A 21814-nucleotide genomic window follows, 5' to 3' on the forward strand; every position below is an offset into this window, starting at 1 on the left:
ATATATATATATATATATATATATATATGAGAGATATAAAGCATCAATTGATAAAAAAAGACGATAGATCGGCATCTTAGGACTTTGAATGTTCGTACCGCCGTTCGTCTCGTCGTTTAGAAGTTTGTATAACAGAAGAAGAAGAAGAAGAGCTATCGAACCGTCTCTAGCAGATAAAGAGTTATCAGCAACTCCTCGATTTGATCCCCTCTTCCAATAGATAACGTGGAAATATCTCACGCCATTCTGGTCTCCTCCCACCTAGGGAAGCTTAGGCCCTGGATTCGCTTTCGTGACGTCACCGGCAAAGTCTTCCCGACCCCCGTGCCTACGAACGCACTCACGCCTCTCGGTGGCATACTAAAGGAAAACCGCTTGTCACTTGTGGCCCAGACGATATTTCCCGTATCCACAGGACAGGCGGCGGACGATCGAGAGGATGGGTGAGTTTCGAGCAACGGTCTCCAGTTTCAGTTTGACGTTTTATGCGAAGGTCGAAAATTAGTTTTTGTTTGTTTTTTTTTAAATCTAAATTTCTTAGCAATTCTTCAGGGAGTGAGTGTGCTGGCACTACACCCTTGTTCCTTGACACCACAGCGGTGCCTGTACCCATTTACAGTTGGGTAGACTAAGAGTGGTAGGCCAGAAGCAATTCCTGAAAGTTGCAAATGTGAGCCGAGCGTAACTCTGTCAAAGGAGCCATCTTTTGCTGACAGCATCCAGAAGAGGTCAGTCTGTTGAACTGCTGACTGCAATCGTGGTGCATTAAGACATGTCAGTGGTTCAGGATCCAGATAGAAATGCCCCTTATCTTGTAGATGAACCTCCGTTGTGGTCAATATCAATCACAGTTTTCACTCCTTTGGGACACCATTAAAAAAAGTATTCTTGCTGTTAATGTTATCAGAAAATACGACAGAACTACATGGGGTTTAGCTACTTGTGGCAACTGATTTTGAGCGTCGATTCTGTGCAGTGTGAGCGTTGCCAAACAGCCAGAGGCATCCGGTTTGCAACACCATGCCCTGAAATGCAAAGAAAACAGAGATGGGATATGCGTGGACGCAGCCAAGTGAAGAAGACAGGAAATGAAAGATGGTTGATTTGCTGTGGGAGATAAAGCTGGACGTTTTGGCACATAGTGAGGCAACGGTGAAAGAGCAGAGTGTGTGTGTGTGTATGTTTGTGTGTGAAGGGATGGGAAGGGATGAAAGGCAATGAGTGAAAGATGGTAACGGTAAAGAAATATCATGTCTGGGGTAGGTGAAAGGTGCAGAGCTAGAAAAGGGGGTAACTCCTTGCAGTTTCAGGAAAACTTAGGGGACAGGTAAAAGGCAAAAAATGTTTTAGTTTATTGAATGTGTAGGTATAAGGAATGTGGCAGGAGTAAAATTTGTGATAAGTATATAAGAATGAAGAGAATATTGTGGAAATGCGTTAGGAAAGAGGCTTCATTGTTGGAAATGTATGGCTTCCAATGAATATTATTATTTTATATATAAGCATTTGTGGGAAAGAGTTAATGGTGACAAGAAACATCTGCTAGGAATTGTACTGGTACAGACTAGCCAACGGAAGACCAAGTTGATGAATATAATGTTCAGAAGAGGAGTGGACGGAGGTATTTCTTATCATTATTAGGTTGAAGTGAACATTAAAACTGATATAAGTTAGGAAGGAAGGTGTGTGACAAGCGGCTGCAAATATTATTGAAGCAGGTGAGTTCAATGAGAAGGGATTGAGGAAGGCATACACGAGAAAATGGATGAACTGTTTACAAGGATTATACACAGGAGTGGAAGGAGTGTATAAAGAGTTTGTGTATTTCCATGATGGAGTCATAGGGACAGCAGGGAGAATTTGTGGGTGTACATAATAAAACAGCGAGTAGTAGGATGAGGAGATAAAATGATTGGTGTATGGAAAATGATGATTTTTTTAAGGTGCAGTTGTATACACAAGCACACAGGACATAAAGGTACTAGTCAATAAGAAAGTGAGCGAGAAAATGAAGGCAAACAATAAAGATAGGAGAGAGAAAGTAAACAAGAACTTGAGGAAAGATAAAAAGATGCTTGGTAAGATACTGGACAAATGGATCTCTGTGTAAATGTTAAAAGTGGAAAGGTGCAGTCTTAAGTAAATGCATTCTTGGGTCAGTGGAATGAGTATTTTGAAGATTGTTGAATGTGAACGACAGAACAGGCTGAAATGAGTAACGCAAGAGTGGAAAGGGTTAATGTAAAATGGAGAATTCTTGTGGGAAGTGACTGTTGGGGACATAAGGAAGGTAACTGAGACATTTGAGATTTGAAAAATCCAAAGAGCTGATGAAATCACAATTAAGAAACTGTGGTACAGTAGTGATAGTGTCCCTGAGTTGCTGACCACGTTTTGTAAGGTAGGTCCACACTTTGGAAAGATTCTAAAGCAATAGATGAGGGATGATTGTGCTGCCGTACAAATTTTATAGTGCCAGAGGCGACTATACACAGTTTATAGGGGCATACTATTCCTTAGTGAACCAGAGAAGACGTATGGTAGGATTTTGATTACGAAAGTAAGGCCGATACAAAAATACTGAGAAGGGCAGCACTGTACAGTGTGGGTTTATTGAAGGAAGATGGAGTGTAAAACGCTTGTTTACCTTGAAAAAGTTAAGTGGGATATTCGAATATAATATGGAAAGGGTGCACATTTCGTATATGGTGCTAGAAAAGGTTATTATGGAATAGACAGGGAGGTGATGTGAAGAATTTTGAGAAAGTAAGGTATAAAAGATGAGTTTCTGAGAACAATTCAAAAGTGGAAGTAAGTGTAAATTGTGGGTATGAAAAAAGTCGTAAATGACAATACCGAGCTGACTGGAAATAGTTAAGAAAAACTGCAGAAACTAATGAGTTTGAAAGTCTGCAAGAAGAGAAAGTCGTGAGTAAATGTGAGCAAGGGTAGAGTTATGAAGGGCAACAGAAACCAGGAAGGTGATACTCAGAATGTTAATACGGATGCTGGAAGAGTGGAAAATGGTATTGCATGTAACTATTTGGGAGTAAATATAAAGGTTGGTGTTAATAGGAGAGAAAAGGAGAGTCACAGATCAGAAGAACTGATAAGGGTGGGGAATGCAGTATAAAAAGGTTAGCATGGGCGAGAGGACGGATCAAAGTAAGGGGGCTTCAGTGTAGGTGTACGAAGTGACTTTTGTCTACGTTTTTGTGAATCGGGCGTTAACTCGTGATTCAGCGCCTAAGTACAAATGTGGCAGTGACCACTTGGCCGCACAATGCTATCATGTGATATGCACACACTGAAAGTTGGTCTTTTTATCTCATGATGCTAATGCAATGAAGATAAACCAAAAGATAACTTTTTTCATGAGTAAGAGCCGAAGGAAAGGAAAGGAGGGCCAAGTCTCAGCCACAGAGGTGTTATAAGCCTTTCTGTATCTTAAATAGTTTTAAGAGGCAAAACACAATCAGGCATAGAATTCCAAAGCCAGGCAGGAAAGGAGGGAAAAAACACACAGAACAATATCACTCTCAGAGAACTGTCCACTTCCACACAGTGAATATTGAAAATTGGAAGAGGTGGAGTGAATGCCTGCTTATACCTACGATAGCTCTATTTGTTTATCCCCACTGTTGTTCCTGTAAAGTTGTTCAGCCGTCAATACACGCAATATCTACAATTTCCAAAAGTTTTCCTTACTAGTTTAACAGCCCACATTATTTACACTAACTCTGCTTTCCCAAATAAGTCTGCAGACTGGAATACCTGCAATAACTGTATTTTCCAAAAGTTATGCTTCTAACTTTAGCATTCTTTAAAACTTGCATTGTCTATTAGCCCAAAAGTCTTCCATCAATGTTTTATGGGCCATAATACCTGCAAAACTTACATTTCCCCATAAGTTATCCTTTTAAATTTAATAATCCTCAGTACAAGCAACAGCTTTACCTATGTTATCGATGGAGTCCCCCCTCCGTGATTCTGAACCATTAATACTAACAATAAATGTACTTTCTCATTGTTATCCTTCTAGAGTTTACGTATCAGTACTAGCAGTAATTTCATCTTTTTCCAGATAAAATTAATCTAATTTTTTGCAGCCGTCGGTACCAGCAGTAAATTCATCTATTGCTCAATTAAATAATCCTCTTTTAGGTTCTAACGGTCACATTTTAGAGGAGGAATGTTTCCGGGACAAGATGAAGAACTACTGGAAGATGTACAACGCTTCAGTGGAGTCCATGATGCTCTCCCACGATGCCAAGAACTTGGCCGAGAACGAAAAGAACGAAATCCTCTCTTATTTGCCCAATCATAAAGGAAAGAGAGTCCTGGAACTCGGTGCTGGAATAGGGTGAGTTGCAAATTATCTCTGTTAGTTTCATTGTGGAAAACAGTTTCCAGAGAGAAATTGAACAACAAATGAGTACAACTTGGTTACAGAATCCAATGGTCATTGTCCATCTTGAAAATCAACACCCATCACACAGGATTTTAGGGCGTGGACAAAGGCAGGGACCATGGAGACTAGTAGTTGCCATTGGCTGTTTGGTCTCACTTTAGGTGGAGCCATCTCTGACAGCAAGAGAGCCTAGACCAGGACAGTTGAAGATTGGGGGGGACACTGTAGTTTTTGCTGGGGCAGCTTTGTAATCCTATTTGACCCACTTCATTCATTTGCAATTGCACCTTGTTCCAGGGGCGCGGCGCTCCCTTAGCCTTTAAGTGAAGAGTCTTCCACTCGGCAGTGAAGCTGCACCCTAGCAAGTTTTACACCTTGTCAAAGGGTGGCCTGTTGGTAGCAGCCATAATTGTTATTAACCTCATTTGGTCCTTTTGTGGCTTAACAGCTGCCTTAATGCCAACACACACACACACTCATGGATACTACATATCTGCCTTTTCTCTGTTTCCCTTGCTGTAGGCGTTTCACTTCAAGACTGGCCCAGGTAGCAAGTCATGTGACTGCCGTCGACTTCATGCAAGAATACATAGATCACAACAAAAAGGAGAATGGTCATCTCAACAACATTGTTTTTAAGTGTGCTGATGTCACAAAGTAAGTGCTTGCTACCTTCATTTTGGGCAATAAAAGCTTCGTGGCAACTGACTTCATAATTCTATACACCATATCTTATTATCTTGCCTCTTTTTTTGTTGCATAAATATGCAGAAAGGTGTCCTGGATGTGAGAGAGTGGGAGTAGAACTAACCTAACACACGGCAAAGTCAATAATGCGCAAACTCTGTTTCTGTTTCCCTCCGAAACTCAACAGATTAGACTTTCCGCCAGGTTCCTTTGATCTAGTCTTCAGCAACTGGCTCTTCATGTACTTGAGTGACGACGAGACCAACAAAGTCTTCCGCAAGGTCTTGGAATGGCTCACGCCAGATGGCTACTTCTTCCTGCGGGAATCTTGCTACCATCAATCCGGTGAGTTGTGAGAGATGTCCTGTTAAAGGCTAGTCTCTCGAACTATTACTAATGAATATCTTTCCTTTCCTCTCACTCTCGTCTCCTTTTTCACCTTATTACAAACTTCCGCTACTTTCACTACTGCTACTACTAATAATAATATCTTTATTTCTTTATCCAATTTTACTTTAACACTTCTCACTACCGCAATGCTTTCAAGAACAGCTTTCACCACAATTTTTGCTTCTTGCATCAACTTTAATATCATGAGTTACTGTGCACCAACAGTTTTTCATTCTGTATTTTACTTTACAAACGAGTGTTTTGTCCCAGGTAAAGTAAATTTCATGCATTTCTTTATTTCATTCAAATCATGCCCAGAGTTACAGTGATTACCTTTACCTGAAAATATATTTTATTGACATTTTTTCCAGGTACCATCAAAAGGGAGGAGAATCCGACCATATACAGAACGCCTATTGACTACTGTTACGCCTTGGAGAAGACAATAGCTCAGGACGACTCTACTTTCAAAATCGTTCGAGGCAAGAGCATCTTAACTTATATCAAGGTAAGGGATCTGAAATCTTTCTATTTTTGATAGCTGAAATTCACCAACACGAATTTACCGTCCATGGTGTGCATGCAACCTGTCCCCATCAGCAGGATTGAATGGTGGTTCTTGTTCATCTTTCAAATCATCAGGCTGAGGTCTTTGTTACACATACCATTTTCGTCATAATCATCACTACCTACTTTTGACAATAACTGTCACAGTTTTGCAGATGGTAAGCGCAATGCACCTAGGGCACTTTGCATTTTTATGTTTGTTGTAACTTAAATTTTGAATTTGTGTTTCTCCATGCAACCGATTCCTATCTGTTGCAAAACAGCACACAAGCACCATCTGTAAAAGCAACACCACACAGTAATTGTAAAAAATAAACGAAGTATTTAGCATGTCTTACTACAGTGAAAGCATGAGTATATGTGCTGATAAGTTGGAAACTAAGAGAAATGCGTCTTAGATATTGACATAAATTGTAGACTTTTGCCGGAATGATACGTCGCTAAGACAAATGAGTTGCTATTTAAAATGAGCAAGCCACTACTAACTTCAGACTTGTATCTAGGAAGAGTCCCAGTCCCGTCCGAGAAGGAGGATTTCCTCTTACATTTCCTTTCTGAGTTTAAAGTTTCCTTGAGAAGCTGTGCGTGATAATATTATGAAATAGATGCAATAATAATATGGGAAGAGGGGCTGGTTGGGATTCTTCTATGAACCAGTTTGCTAACTTTCTTTTTTCCCCTGCAGTATCATTGTAACCCAAACCAGCTGTGCTTCTTGGCAAAAAAGACCAAAATTCACAATGCAAACGAACTGGTGCAAGCGATACAGAACCACTATGGCCTCAACAGCATCATCATGGGAGAACGACTGTACGGCCACATGTGGTTTTCCACCGGAGGGGAGGCAACCAACAGGGTAAGTAAGAGGTGACAGGTCCACTCTTCTGTATCGGCTTCTAGTTGCCATAGTGAGTAGTCTTATTAGTCAGGATCTGTTGAAGCTGTGCCACAGACTGAGTCCTGTATCATGAACTCTTCCTACTATCTGCAGGACCTGTGCTCTCGGTTGACGCTGCGTCCTCACCAGCTAGTCCTCGACGTCGGATGTGGGACCGGAGCCTCGGCTTTCTTCATGGCGCGCCATTATGGCGTGAAAGTTAATGGGATCGACTTCTCCTACCCCATGATCCATCTGGCCATTGAGAGACAGGGCAAGCAGGAGTACGCCGTCAAGAAGAGGGTGAGAATGACACTTAGACTGAATTGTTCGTGGCAGTATGGCAACACAGTGACGTCATTGACACCAAGGATCAATTTGGAGTTTTTCACTTGTAAATTCTGAATTCCAGATATTTCGAAGGTTCTCACTTTACCCTCAGAGATAAAAAAAGAGAGATAAAAACTGAACTGCTGAAAAACAAATGACTGCAAAAAAATACTGCAATTTTGTAACTATATATATATATATATATATATATATATATATATATATATATATATATATATATATATATATATATATATATATATATATATATATATATATATTGTAGAGGCAAATCAGAACTGCAATCCTCCCTCAGGTACATTTCGAGATCAACGACATTCTAAACGTCGACTACGATTCGGACACATATGACGTCATCTACAGCCGGGACGCCATCCTCCACATTCCGGAGAAGAAGGCGCTACTCAAGAAATTATACGTAAGCAACAGTCCTCGCCTCTTGAAAGCAGTATATGTTTAGAAGGGAAAAATTTGCCACCTAAAGAGTAATAAGTTAGCTAAGAGGTTCAGTCTCCAGTAGATCACGACGCCGTTCCAATACTGAGGTGGATTTCTTTGTGATACTTTTGTTGTTGTGCAGTCTCCTGAAAGATATTCACAGACTATAGTAGATCATCCTCCTTGTCCCGCAGAAATGGCTGAAACCAGGAGGAACCCTCTTCTTCTCGGATTACTGCAGGGGACCTGCACCTAGCACCGACGAATTTGTTCACCACATCAGTGTCACTAAAAGTAGGTGGTAAAAGAGAAAGAGAGAGCTCAGAATTCGAATTAATATATTATATAAATAGTTCCTACGTGTTATTTTAGAAACTGGCGGTAAATATCCACAGCCGATATCACCGAAACTGGCTGTGATTAGCAGAATCTCGTGCCCAGCACCCACCACTGATCAAAACGATATTGGCTGTGGATATTTACTGCCAGCTAAAAAAAAGAACATACCGTAACTGTAGTTCAAGAAATTTGAAATGAATTTAGAATAAAACTGCCTCCCTCACAATGGCTACTACCCAATTCAAGTGACGAAATTTCTTTGCAATTATCAAGAGTTGATGAAACTGACGATTCAGCCTGAGTTTCGCATCACGTGATTTTCCGTTTGTCCTTCGCAGGATGGATCTTGGAGACAGTCACATCCTACTGCCAGGACCTGAGAAGCGTCGGCTTCGTCGACGTCCAAGCGGAGGACAAGGGGGACGAGTTCATCGCCACCTCTCGGAGGGAACTCGGGTCCTTCGTTTCCGGACGGGAGGCCTTCGTCGGAGACTTCTCTCAGGAGGCGTACGACGAACACATCAGAAACTGGGAGAAAAAGGTGGGCTGTTCTAAATCTCTCGGGAATGGAACGGGATATAAAATCGAGGCCTGAAGGCCCAATTGGGTGCTTGGGACCTATGATGAGGTCACAGGGCGTCGAAAGGGAAACTGAGAGTAAGAGGTCTTAAAGGTGTAACAGGAGGAAAACCTCGCAGTTGTTAGAGGGTGGAAATTAGGATGGAAGAAAGATAATATGAACAGAAGTTCAGTAAGAGGCATGAAAGGGGTCGCAGTAGCTAGGGGCCGAAGGGACACAGCAAAGAACCTTAAGTAAAGCCTTCAGTGCACCGCGTGAGGTGCGCTGATAGCGCTATCCCCCTGCGGGACAAATCCATCAGGAGCAGTTCGGTTTTAACGCGCTCCTAAACGGGTAAAGCAAGCCTGTATTTTTATATGCACACCAGGACACTAATACTGACCAATAACGTGTTGTTCTCGTTTTTACTTTCAGATCCAATTCGCCGAGGACGGACAGCTCACCTGGGCGCTGTTCTCCGCGAGCAAATGAACGTGAACGGGAAGGAACGTCGGAGAATGATTGCAGCGGCGACTCGCCGTAACCTTTTTCAAGGGACGTAGAACAAAAAACTGCAAGAATGAACGTCTGAGATATTTTATTTATGGTATTTCTATTTATGCAAGGAACTTACTACGAAATAAAATCGTTACAATGTACTTTTCATTCATTCGTTTGTTCCTTAGATTTCCTGAATTAAAAGAAATTCAATGACCTCACCAAAAAGAGTGATCATGACCCAAGTTTCTGGAGACTGGGGGCCAGAGAGGCGTCTCTGTGCTCCTAGTCAAAAGTTGATGGGGGGGGGGGGAGGGTGGGTTGCAGGAAGAGAGGAGTATTAGGCGGCAGAAGATGAGCGCACATCATGAGCAATGATGCTTCCTGGAGCCTTAGTACATATCTCTTAAAATGCAGCCGCGGATTTATTTCAGCAGAATAGCTTACAAAAACAAGAGTAACAAGATTCAGACAATTATTATTATTATTATACAGAGGATGAATCCTATCCATATGGAACAAGCCCACCACAGGGGGCCACTGACTTGAAATTCAAGCGTTCAAAGAATACGGTGTTCATTCGAAAGCAGTAACAGACGGTACAGTGACAGGAAATACAGAAAGAAGAGATCACATATTAGAGAAGAAAAAGATAGATTAATAAATATGTGAAAATGTGCATTCTCATCAGCCTGTCCTACACACTTGTCGAAAAAATAAAGAGGGAAAAAAAAAGCCATATGGTACCCTCAAACAAGGGAACTTAAACCCAAGACCATGGAAGGCCACGGTACAATGGCTATGGCACATGCCAAAGTTGGAGAACAAGGTTTGTATTCAGAGTAACCTTCTCCTAGAAGCTAGAGTCTCTTCTAACTACCTCGTGTAGACAAGGACGCCACTCCTTGAGGGAATGTTGCAAAGGAAAAGCCACGTTAACCCACCACCAAGAACACGAAAAAGAGTAGCAAGTCAGTAACAGATTCATTCTGACACAATATACATCTATAGTCAACTTGGAACAAAAGCAACAAGCCTTTAACTGATGTAACACGACAGAAAAGTATCACAGAACAAAAAATGACAAGGCAGCAACCGATTTAATCCAACATAGCTATCTAAGGAGCATGTAAAAGCCAGCAACTAGATTCACCGAACAGTAAGCAGCTGAGAGAGAAAGGTACGCACCATCTATACCTACCTGGCAACATTAAGCCTAATAGAAAAACCAAGATTCATTTTCCTTCAGAATTACATCTACGCAAGGTTGACTAAAGTCGTTTGTTTCAAGCATAATTTCCCACAAAGCTCTTTCGCTTGGATGAGAGAGAGAGAGAGAGAGAGAGAGAGAGAGAGAGAGAGAGAGAGAGAGAATTTCGGTAATGCTGTTGTGCTTATAATGCAAATCATCTCGAATGCCAGCTTACACCAGCCTGAAGTCTGCAACTTATTCCCTCCTTCAACTGCCGGTTGCTCCAACAATTAGGCCTATGCATACAACACGGAAAAGTGACAAAGATATATTTATGTAAATATTCAGGCTGGAAATATCGTTCGGAAATATATTCCGCACTGAATTTACGAAAACAATTTGTATTCCCTTCTGGATGCACTCGAGGACCAAAACTGGTCTAAAAATACGCACAAAATAAGAAGAAAAGTTACGTAACCAAAGATAGCAGTAGAGTGATTATTAATTATCAACCCCAGCGGGGGTAGTCTTGAGTGCCATTGATCACAATCTAATCTTCTTTTACGTTCTTTCTGAATCATCCTGTCTCGTTTAAAAGTGTTATGATTTGAGAGAGAGAGAGAGAGAGAGAGAGAGAGAGAGAGAGAGAGAGAGAGAGAGAGAGAGAGAGAGAGAGACTTTTTTTAACATTAGGATCTCGTTACAGACCCCGACTTTCTATTTACCGTTCCTCTTCGCTGTTTATTTGCTAAAATATTTAGGCTATAATTTCCTTAACAACAACAACAACAACACACACACACACACACACACATATATATATATATATGAATGAACGAACCTACCGGGCAATACTTCTCATGGTGCGCATATACTTAGCTGGTATATCAGCAGGATCGTAAGACAATTTTCACATTTTTATAGGCGGCTGGCGGGAAGGGCCACTCAGCGCCATCATGCTGCCTATAGCCACGAAGAAAAAAGTTATGGGAAAGAAACCGATGTATTGTAATCGCTTCGATGGAGCCATTTAGAAGGGAACTTGGGCTGTTATGATTTAGATATCACTAGTGCAATCAGTTTTTCCGTTATTGCATTTCTAAGGGACAAGACTTCACCTAGCCTCGTCTAACCTTGGCTAACTTAACCTAACCCAGCAGGCTCATCCACTTATTGCGATCAAATGCGTCTCCTGGAAAAGCATTAATAAATAACACGTAGGCTACAAGGCATAGCATACGAGTCTGAAGACCAAAGTTCTCACAGAAAACAACAAATGAACGCCTTAGTCTCAAAAGCAAATTCGTTAATCTTAATATAAGAGTAGTAAGATGTGTTTTTTCTTAAATTACGTAACGTAGTACTCGCCCGCATCTTTCACGAATGCGCCCTACGCTTTTCATTTCCTCTCCCTTTGTCTTGTTTTCGTCTCGGGGCCTATGCTAGAGAAGGATATCTGACTCTTACTGATATCTGCACCTTAAAATAAACACAATGACTCACTCACACAGACATACGAGACGTAGGATTAAGACCCGACACTACTATACACACCTGTCTCCTTCACTACAAAGTCTAACAAATGCCCAGCGAATAATGGTTAAACTAATACATTAACACCTAAAATATCTTGGTTGTCTCTCTAAATAACTCCAAAACTTAAATCACAGATACAACACAATTAGGATAATATTTAACCAAACACTGTTATCGTTCACGAAAGTGCTATCAGGATTAGACCTTTGATTCGCATGATTCAGAAAGGGCCCAAATACTCAGTCGTGCCATGGGTCCGTTATCCTGGACTCTCTCCTTACGGAAGATCAGAGTCCAGCCGGGTGCCTGGTCCGCCATGTGAGTCTAGCGTGGTGTTTTTCAGAGCTGCTTCTGAGGTGACGTTCAAAAGGTCAAGACAACGCCTCTAGTCACACTACCTCTCCGTGACAAAACTTACCAAGTATCTGAGGACGTCGTCTATTTCCCATAACTGTAACCCCTTTCATTCCTCTTACTGTACCTCCGTTCATATTCTCTTTCTTTCATCTTACTTTCCACACTCTCCTGACAGCTGTTTCGTATTGCAACTAAGAGGTTTTCCTCCAGTTACACCCTGAAGGCCTTTCTACTTTCGATTTCCTTCTCAGCGCTGAATGACGTCAAAGGTCCCAGGACTTGGCCTTTGGCCTAAATTTTATATTCCATTATATATATATATATATATATATATATATATATATATATATATATATATATATATATATATATATATATATCCTATAAGTAAACGACCCCAATGTGGAATACGTTAGCCCCGCCATTCTTTACTGATTAAAGGCGAAATAATATTAAGAAAAATATTTCGCGTTAAAAAGATTTTTTTTTTTTTACATAACACAAAGTTCAGTAACGAACGACACCGCTAAAAATATCGGTGGCTATCGAACGCGAATTAATTGCCTCAGATAACGTCTCCTAGCTGAAGAATCTTTCGAATTATTCTCGAGGTCACTTTTCCCAAAGGTCGTGACATTTGGGACAAACGCCAGAGGTGTTAACTTACTCGTTACGTAACTGCGACCTTGACGTTGACCTTGGTTTCGATGGTTTCACTTGAACATTGGGAGAAGGATTGTTAATCGTAATCTTCATTTTCATAATCGTATCTACCCAATAGTGCGGGTATTGCCTTTATTCTCGTCAGTGTTGCTAAGCGACAGTGACTGAAAGTTCCTAATACATTTCTCCACAATGGTTGCTCAAACTACACTCGACTACCGACTAGTTGCACGATTCGCTGCGTACGTCGACAGAAACAAAATATGAATACATATTTGAGCCTTAAAGTCATTTTGCCCAAACAGGAATCAATTGCGGGCATAGAACTTTGGATAAAACTGACGCCTATACTATCGCGCCCCCCTGGTTTGGTAACAGTTTACGTGCAAAATGGGCGCCGTGTTTAGTACCAGCCCCTTGGGAATGAACGTAAAAAGATAAACAAAAGACTGTAAATATCATAAACACGAACAAAAACATAAACATAAGCAAAAACATACGCAAAGGGCGGTAAATATTACTGTCGTCGATTGTCGGGAACCAGAACTTTGCCTCTGAGCATTGATAGGCCTGCGTTCAGAAGGTTCTAAACCACGATAAAAGCGGAGGCGATGCGTCAAGTCAATGACGCTGCCTTGAAAATGGATATTTACCATCACAGAAACAAATTACAAACCTTAATAACTTAATGGAAGAGACTCAACTGACGTTTTGGAGATCGTATGCAAAACCGATAACACAGTCACAATGACAATATTTACGGACACACCTACCGCCCAATTCAGCCGAGCTCCTGAATGTTTTGCAATACAACACGAACAATATATGACTTTCGTGTCAATTCGTCTCTTGAAAATTTGAATGTATTTTACAGTTATGATAAGCTTTTGCTTGTTAGTTTTATAAATTTCTGAAGAAATTGTTTTTTGCCTAGCACTCTTTTGACTAAAACGATACTCTTTACATTATGATTCGTGACAGCTGTAAAATAAAAAAACACTTTTCATTGCATGTTTCCGCCATTTTTTTTCAATGAATTGCGAAGTCGCGATGTAAGAATAATAAAACATCAATCTTCCCATCTGAAAAAAAAAAGTCTTGTACTAAGGTCTCACTGTAAAACTTAGCCGTCAGGATCACTCGTTGGTATTACATTTACACAATTGGGTGTAGGTCTATAAACCTGCGGCCTACCTTCAGTCATGAGTTCCTTGGCCTAAATGGAAATTTCGTCCAGAGGCCGGTTTTCATTATTGAAGTTCTAACCCTAAACGAACCTCTTGAGGCAAAAAGAAAGAGAGAGAGAGAAAAAAAAAAATGAAAAAGTCGTCCTTTATCAAAACTCGGCGGTTCCATAGCTCTGATTTAATGTTCTTTCATTTTCTAGTAAGATTTTAAATGAGTATGATCGTCTACGTGTGTATTTTTAAGTGCAAATCTCATCCTTAATATTATTTTCAGCGTTGAATGACCTCAAAGGTCCCAGCGCCCGACCTTTAGCCAAAATTTTACGTTTCAATCTACTCCAATTAGATTGTAATGAGAAATGGCTTGAAAATTAAGAAGTACAAACCGTCGAGACGAGGAGAACCTCTACATAGAAACAAACAAAATATATGGAGATATTGCTCATAACAAACAAACACACAAAGACACAGGAAGTAATGAGTGTCAGAATTATACAGGAGCCCACTGCATCGCAGAATGTGAAAAACAACAGTAAGTGAATGTGTCTTTTCCCATCTCACGCTCCGTTCTGTTTCCGCATGCGTGCACTCTGCCCTTTGTAGACTAAATAGAATCTAAATCTAGACTCATGCCACCTTATTATTATTACTATTATTATTATTATTGCTGGAGATCTATCACAACCTGTAGTCATACATATGGCAAGGTGACCTAGCCAGTGTTCAAGAATGTGTATACAAGCACTTTATCGTGAAGTGTCTGAGCAAATATTATCCTTACATACGTGAAAATGCGCTGACGGGAATTTCCTGCAGTTGTTTATCTGCTCATTAAGGCAGTTTTCGCAATACTCACAGAGAGAGAGAGAGAGAGAGAGAGAGAGAGAGAGAGAGAGAGAGAGAGAGAGAGAGAGACCATCCGACCACACAATGCAACGCATTAGATCTCAGGAGGACGGGAAAGCCAAGGTTATAATGATTATTAGCTGTCGCTAAGTAACGCGTTCTGGGAAGTCAGCGGCTAACAAACAGGAGCCTCAAACTACGAACTAATTGACCTTCAAGATTCATCTCACGTGACATGGACATGATCGAGATATTTATCTGAGAGAATTCGGCGTGATACTCTCATACGATTGTTTCGCTTTTCAATATGGCGGCCGCTCATACACGTCGTTTTGCTGCACGGAAACACCAATGATGTGTCATCTAGGTAAATGTCACAATATGGCAACTCTTCAGGGATGTAGGCTTGATGGTGCAGTAACACACCAAATTATTATTATTATTAAATATATATATATATATATCTCTATATATATATGTGTGTGTGTGTACATTAAATGTATATGAGGAGAGAGAGGGGGAAGTGGGAAAGGATTTACAAATGAGGGGCCTCTTTGAGTCTATGCTGCTGAGTAAGAATGCGAAGCACAACTCGGTTTATTTAACACAAACTAGAACGAGAATTAAAACTTTCATCTAACTGGAAAATGGCAGTTTTCAGTGTGAATGTTAACTAAACTTCTGAGATCGTCTGCTGTTGCGAATGGATATTTGAAAAGACGTCACATTAAGAGTAGCTATGAGTCTAAAGCAGTTCAGGTGTAGCTTTAGTCTCATAAAGTGTTTTCTTGGCTAGATTAGAGCTCAGATGAGCTGTATATAACCACATATTATTACATTAATCAGTATTGCAGACAGTATCAGCCTCTTTACCGAAAGTATATTATTATTATGCAAGGAAGCTGATTAAACCCCCTTTTTTTGTAATCAGTCAACTTTTCACCCAGAATGCATCAACGTACCCGTACTCTGAGCTTGTGATGATAAAGGTTTGTAGTTACAGCATAGTGCGGTTATATAATATAGTTAAGTTCTTATTTTAACATAACACGGTTACATAATATTGCATAGCTGTTTTATGCTGTCTGTTTCTACGGAACAGCATCATCACAGATGCTGTCTGTTTCCACGGAACAGCATCATCACAGATGCTGTTTGTTTCCACGGAACAGCAGCATTGATGAAAATGACATCAGTCGTGCTTTGATGAAAGCACTATATCCACTCTTTACAAGCATTTGGAGAGAGAGAGAGAGAGAGAGAGAGAGAGAGAGAGAGAGAGAGAGAGAGAGAGCCTTGGAAACAAACACGCGGCTGACCAAGGGTCAGTGAGAATGGAGTGGCGCCTTAGACTGAAAGAGTTTCCAAATAGAACATTTCAGTTCGAGCTCACGATAAATTACAAGCTTTTTTTCATTGCACTGCTCCGTTAACTCAGCCCCTCACTTTGGCTGTTGTTCTTGGTCCAAGGAGTAAATTTGGCCTTGCCCTACAGCAGTACAGTATATATTGTATTTGGAAGATAGGAGACTGTGGCGGGTCGCAATGAAAGGAGGGAAATGGGAGTAGGGACATCCACCTCATTCCAGAATACTGCCTAAGAACTGGGGATCTGAAAATTTCTGTATTTACACACACACACACACACACACACACACACACACACACACACACACACACACACATATATATATATATATATATATATATATATATATATATATATATATATATATATATATATATAAATATAGATAGTGTTAATGATATTGTTTTTTACTGAGCTAAGAAGGGAGGGAATTGTTCCTTTAAAAGTAGATTTAAATTTCAAACGACGATTTTGCTGTGTATATATACACAGTAACAACACAACACCAGAAAAGATACTAATCATAAAAAATACCAGATATTCTGATGCAAGAACTCTGTCTTCTACGAAATATCTGACGACGACAGGGAACCTAGAAATACGGAAACTTAGTACGATGCGCGATGTACTTTGAGTCTATACTCGGCAATTATGCAAACTACGATTAAGCGAGGCAAAAAACATTTTATCGATTAGATGCAATTTTCCGAGGAGAGAAAACTCTAACCTTTACTTTATCAAGTTCTTTTACTGTTGAATAGAATAGAATCTAATCACATTTTTACAAAAGGACATACAACATACACAATTATGCTATATATTTTAACATATTTCAATCGTAAGAAATTTCCCCACTTGTCAATCGTCCGCAGCCATGTAGTATTGCCAATCGTACGATGTTAGCCTTATCTCTTCCTTAAGATCTGATAATTATACACGAGTCTGGTCGACTTATATATCAGGTGTTCACCTTTCTAGTTGTAGTCAGTTCTAGCGACTTAAGCCGACTACCTGAAGGAGAAGAGGTAAAGTAGCTTGTATTGTTTCATTTGCCACCGTCAGAAAAAAAAAAATTCTTCAATAATGTTCCGAATTATATATTGAAACTGGAGAGCACGGACGTCACCTAATAGCAAAAGGAATTGTTGTATCATCTCACTTTGTGAATTATATCGCGAAAGCATGAATATGAATGCTCACAGAAGTTAAATCATTCGAATATTACTTGCTCTTTGGTAATGCATATTTTTGAGGGAGTTTATGCGGTTTAAAAACTTAACATAGGTCTAATGTTGTAACTTTAGAGACTCGTTTGCTCTTTAAAATGTTCTCTTGAGAAACTTACCTTTTTATTCTGACCTCAAGTGAAATGGAGCGAGTTTATATAGAATTAATTTAGATGTAGACCCCTATTAATGTTTTGTTTTAGTTTAAACATTGCCACTGGAAGCTAACATTTGCTGTTAAAAAGTTCTTTTTCCCGCCACCATTACGCTATTGGCCTATAATTGTTATTGTGTTTTTTTCCTCCCCAAAATAATGTGCATCCCATTAGGTGATCAAATATTGCTGATGAATTATGATCCTTGTTTATGGGAACGCCAGATATCCAGTATCCACGAAACTGTCAGATGGAATATCAGTGGAAATCATGTGAATTATCCGATATCCCAGGATCGTTTAAAGCTTGCCTTACCCCCCCAAAAAGTAGACATTTCCCACGAAGATTCATGTTCCTAAAAGACTAAAAATATCACAAAGTCATTGCTTATGTCAATTAAATTATTTATGCACGAGGGCATCCATGACTGGAATAAACAGTACAATTTTGCCTTGGCGAATATCCGCTACACAAATCCGATTGATTTGGGCAAAGCTGAAGTATTTTGACTGTTGTCCTGGTAAGTTGGAGCTTGCCAGAAATATTGTTGGAGAAACTGAACTGAAATTCAACCATAACTAATGTTTTTGAATTGTTCCTGCTGTAGAAAATACAGAAGCTTAGATATGAGTACTTTTATGTGTTAGTTTGAGCGAAGTTTAAACTATTCTTCCCATGAGACCTGTTTATGGGACTAGGTCTTCATATAGGCTATCTATAAGACTTTTCCCCCCCTCCCTCCATGGCTACCACGAAATCAGTCATTCTCTTTTTCCTCCCTAGTACCAGTCGATGACCGAAATGGACAAGAAAGTGGGCGCAGCTTCCCAGGACTTCCTGGACAACAACCAGTACACCGTGAAGTCCATCCTGAGATACGAGCGCATCTTCGGCCACACTTGGGTCTCGACTGGAGGCGAAGCTACCACGAGGGTCAGTTCGAGTACCGGTTCATGTGCTTTCTTCGCAAGCACACGTGCTGAAAATCTATAGACTCTGTAAAGCTCAGATAGCCTATACATCAAATGGTTATAGAATATAGACCAAAAGAGTAGGTTTAGTTCAGCATCTGCGAAACTTGCTAGAGCTGGTGGTATTTAGGCTTCCTTTGTACGATGCATATACTTGCCAAGAGTTTTTTTCTAAGCATCTGTACTGAACACGTACGGCCCATGCAACATAGCAGACAGAGAACGTTATTGCTAAGCGATAAAGAACAGAACTTTTAAAGTTTACTTATCAGACGTTTGAAAATAGTTCGAGTGTTTGATAATGAGTTAATCGCATACCTAGTAAGTTAGGCCTATACCTTTACCCATGCGGTGCTGATAAGATTAGGCATTTGATATCGTATGCGTCAGATATTTATTCAAAGATTAGGCTTAATGTACTATTTTCGGGTTAAGAGACGTACCCTTTCGAAAGATTACAAGAAATAGATTTCTATAGGCTTATATGGTTTATAGGGTAACTAAATGCACTCATATAAATTCGATGAAGTCAAAAGTTGACTTAGTAAAACGAACCTTCTGCAACCTTATGGCAGGCCTTCGTCCAGGACCTCAACCTCCAGCCAGGAGACAGGATCTTGGACGTAGGATGCGGGACGGGAGGGTCAGCCTTCTTCATGGCCAGGTATTACGGAGCCCACGTCCATGGGGTCGACCTGTCCAAAAACATGATCGACATCGCCCTGGATAGACTGGCTCGGGAGGATGAACACATCCGGGACAAGGTGAGGACTTAGACCATTAAACCAAAAAGAGATTATTCCTGACTACCAGAATAACTACGCAAGATTGAAAACCAGCTGTTTAGTGATGATAGTGAAGTGGTTGGTGATGTTCTCTGGTTGTTTCAGGTTCGTTTCGAGGTGGCCGACATCACAAAAGTCCAGTACGACAACGAGAGCTATGACGTCATCTACAGTCGAGACACCATCCTGCACATCGCCGACAAGGAGAAGCTTTTTAAAACGCTCTACGTGAGTTGATGCCATTAACTACTGTTAATTCCTCCTCTATTATTATTATTATTATTATTATTATTATTATTATTATTATTAATGTATACATCTGAATTGTATAGAAATGAGTCAAAAGTACGAACATTTACACAATACGGGACACGCCTCCTTAGGTCCTAAGACCTGCAACGTCAGCGTAATTTGGTATTTTTTTAGAAATATATTGTCACCCTAACCCCCTCCCCAAATCATCTTCTTCCTACAGAGATGGCTGAAACCCGGAGGAACACTCTTCATCACAGACTACTGCAGAGGCGACCAAGAACATTCCCAAGAATTCTTGAAGTACGTCAAACAGAGAGGTGAGGAGCTTCAAAGATCTCGTGTTCAGAAGACTTAGGTGCATTGTTTCCTGCTTTTTACCATTATACCCTTTCATTACAGTCTCCTCTTACTTAGCTGTCCAACTTCTTTAGCTTTGGGTTGTTCAGTTTTCCATCATATTATGAAGAAACCTTTCATGATGGCAAGTCATATGAGAATCATTATTGGTCTATTATAAACTACACGATGACAAATTTATGTTCATCATGCCCTTTTGCACTCCTTCAGGCTACGATCTCAGGACTCCTAAGGACTACGGGAAAGTGATCGAGGGAGCAGGCTTCAAGGACGTGAAGGCATCCGATGCGACCAAGACCTTCGTCGAGTGCCTGAAGGCCGAACTCAAGTTCTTCGAGCCTACGAAAAAGGCCTTCATTAAGGTAGCGATTTTTTTTTTTTTTTGCAAGGGTAGGGAAGGGTGAGAGGCATTTAACTCGTGTATAGTGAGAGAGAGAGAGAGAGAGAGAGAGAGAGAGAGAGAGAGAGAGAGAGAGAGAGAGAGAGAGAGAGAGAGAGAGACAGACAGAGAATTTTTAAGTCGACACAGATAGCAGTTTTAATTTACTACAACTTAGATTTCGCCAGCCCTGCTCTACAGCAGCCCGTGAAGTCTTAATTGATAACACAGACAGTATTCCGACCGTTTATTCCCATTCCTTCCTCATATTCCCAAGCTCCTGTAATGTTCCGTCTATCTAACTCATCTGGAGGGTAGATTAGGCCTTTACAAAATTAAATTCATTTAAACAAAGATACCAAACTTACCTTGCAGGACTATAGCGAGGAAGACTACCAGTACATCGTAGACGGTTGGAAAGCCAAGGTGGTTCGCTGCTCCGGCGGGGACCAAGCGTGGGGCACGTTCTTTGCGAGAAAATAAACAGAAGAAGAAGAAAGATACCTCCTTCCACGTGACTTCTGAGTAACTTTTTTTTTCTTTCTTCCTTGTACTTAGATAAATTATGTAAATACTTTCACGCCAGTCTGATTCACGCTTTCCTATTTCCTCGTTAAGTAAGTTTGAATTCTCGCTTACTTCTCCACTCACCAGCAGGGAGGAAGTTCCGACCTGAAAACGGTTGACGAGCCTTTGGTTTCCATCTCCCACAAAACTTCTAACTAGAAATGCTTTTCCGTTGGAATGTGAGCTCTAGATGCTCAAGTGCCCCTAGAAAGCTCTTCCCCCACGAGTGCTCCCTAGATTTGTTCCCTGCTGTTCTAGAACTGCCCTTTTTCTTCTCCCAGAGCCCTACTTCTAGATATGCTCTACAGCTGATCTGAAATCATATCCCGACCTTTACCACTCCCTTCTCATCGCCGCTTGTTACAAAGTCTCTCTGATTAAGCCTCTGTTGGTTTTATTGGGCAATCCAAATGTTTTTAATAAACTACTAAGCACTGTTGTTGTTTCATTTAAATTAAAAAAACTAAGCTGACTGACTGAACTTGAAAAAGAAACTGTATTGTCCGTTTTTTTTTGTAAGGTTTAAGTAATTATGCATGTGACCCATAATTCTAGGTATTGTAAGACGAGATTTGGTCCTAGAAAGATTTTTTTTTTTTTAGCAATACTTAGAATCACTAAAGGACCAAGTATTCTTTTACAACACTCAAAAGGCACAAAAAAGTGTTATGCCAAGTTAATGATGTGTATAAGAATAGGACCATTCTGTTACAAAGCCAAGAGTGATATGAAGATGCGCCAGGGTTGGACTGGCCTTTTACCAGCGCGGGCTCTTGCTTCGTGAGCTGCCTTTATGTTCAAGAAGCAAGTAGCACTGAATAACTCTGAATATAAGCAATAGAGCAAGAGTAC

The 21814-nt window shown here is 40.4% G+C and overlaps 1 protein-coding gene across 1 annotated transcript; it reads left to right on the forward strand.

Annotated features, from left to right (window-relative positions):
- Positions 1-303: 303 nt before the first annotated feature.
- On the forward strand, positions 304-20973 carry LOC136844730 (uncharacterized). Its single transcript, XM_067113966.1, has 18 exons — positions 304-443; positions 4165-4363; positions 4934-5068; positions 5286-5443; positions 5860-5996; positions 6741-6911; positions 7047-7235; positions 7579-7701; positions 7916-8015; positions 8399-8601; positions 12070-12163; positions 17189-17292; positions 18432-18581; positions 19195-19383; positions 19510-19632; positions 19880-19976; positions 20227-20378; positions 20771-20973. Exons 1-18 carry the CDS (start codon positions 440-442, stop codon positions 20876-20878), a joined length of 2436 nt encoding a protein of 811 aa, XP_066970067.1. The 5' UTR covers positions 304-439; the 3' UTR covers positions 20879-20973.
- Positions 20974-21814: the final 841 nt, after the last annotated feature.

Source organism: Macrobrachium rosenbergii, chromosome 13 (assembly GCF_040412425.1).
Source record: "Macrobrachium rosenbergii isolate ZJJX-2024 chromosome 13, ASM4041242v1, whole genome shotgun sequence".
Taxonomy (NCBI): domain Eukaryota; kingdom Metazoa; phylum Arthropoda; class Malacostraca; order Decapoda; family Palaemonidae; genus Macrobrachium; species Macrobrachium rosenbergii.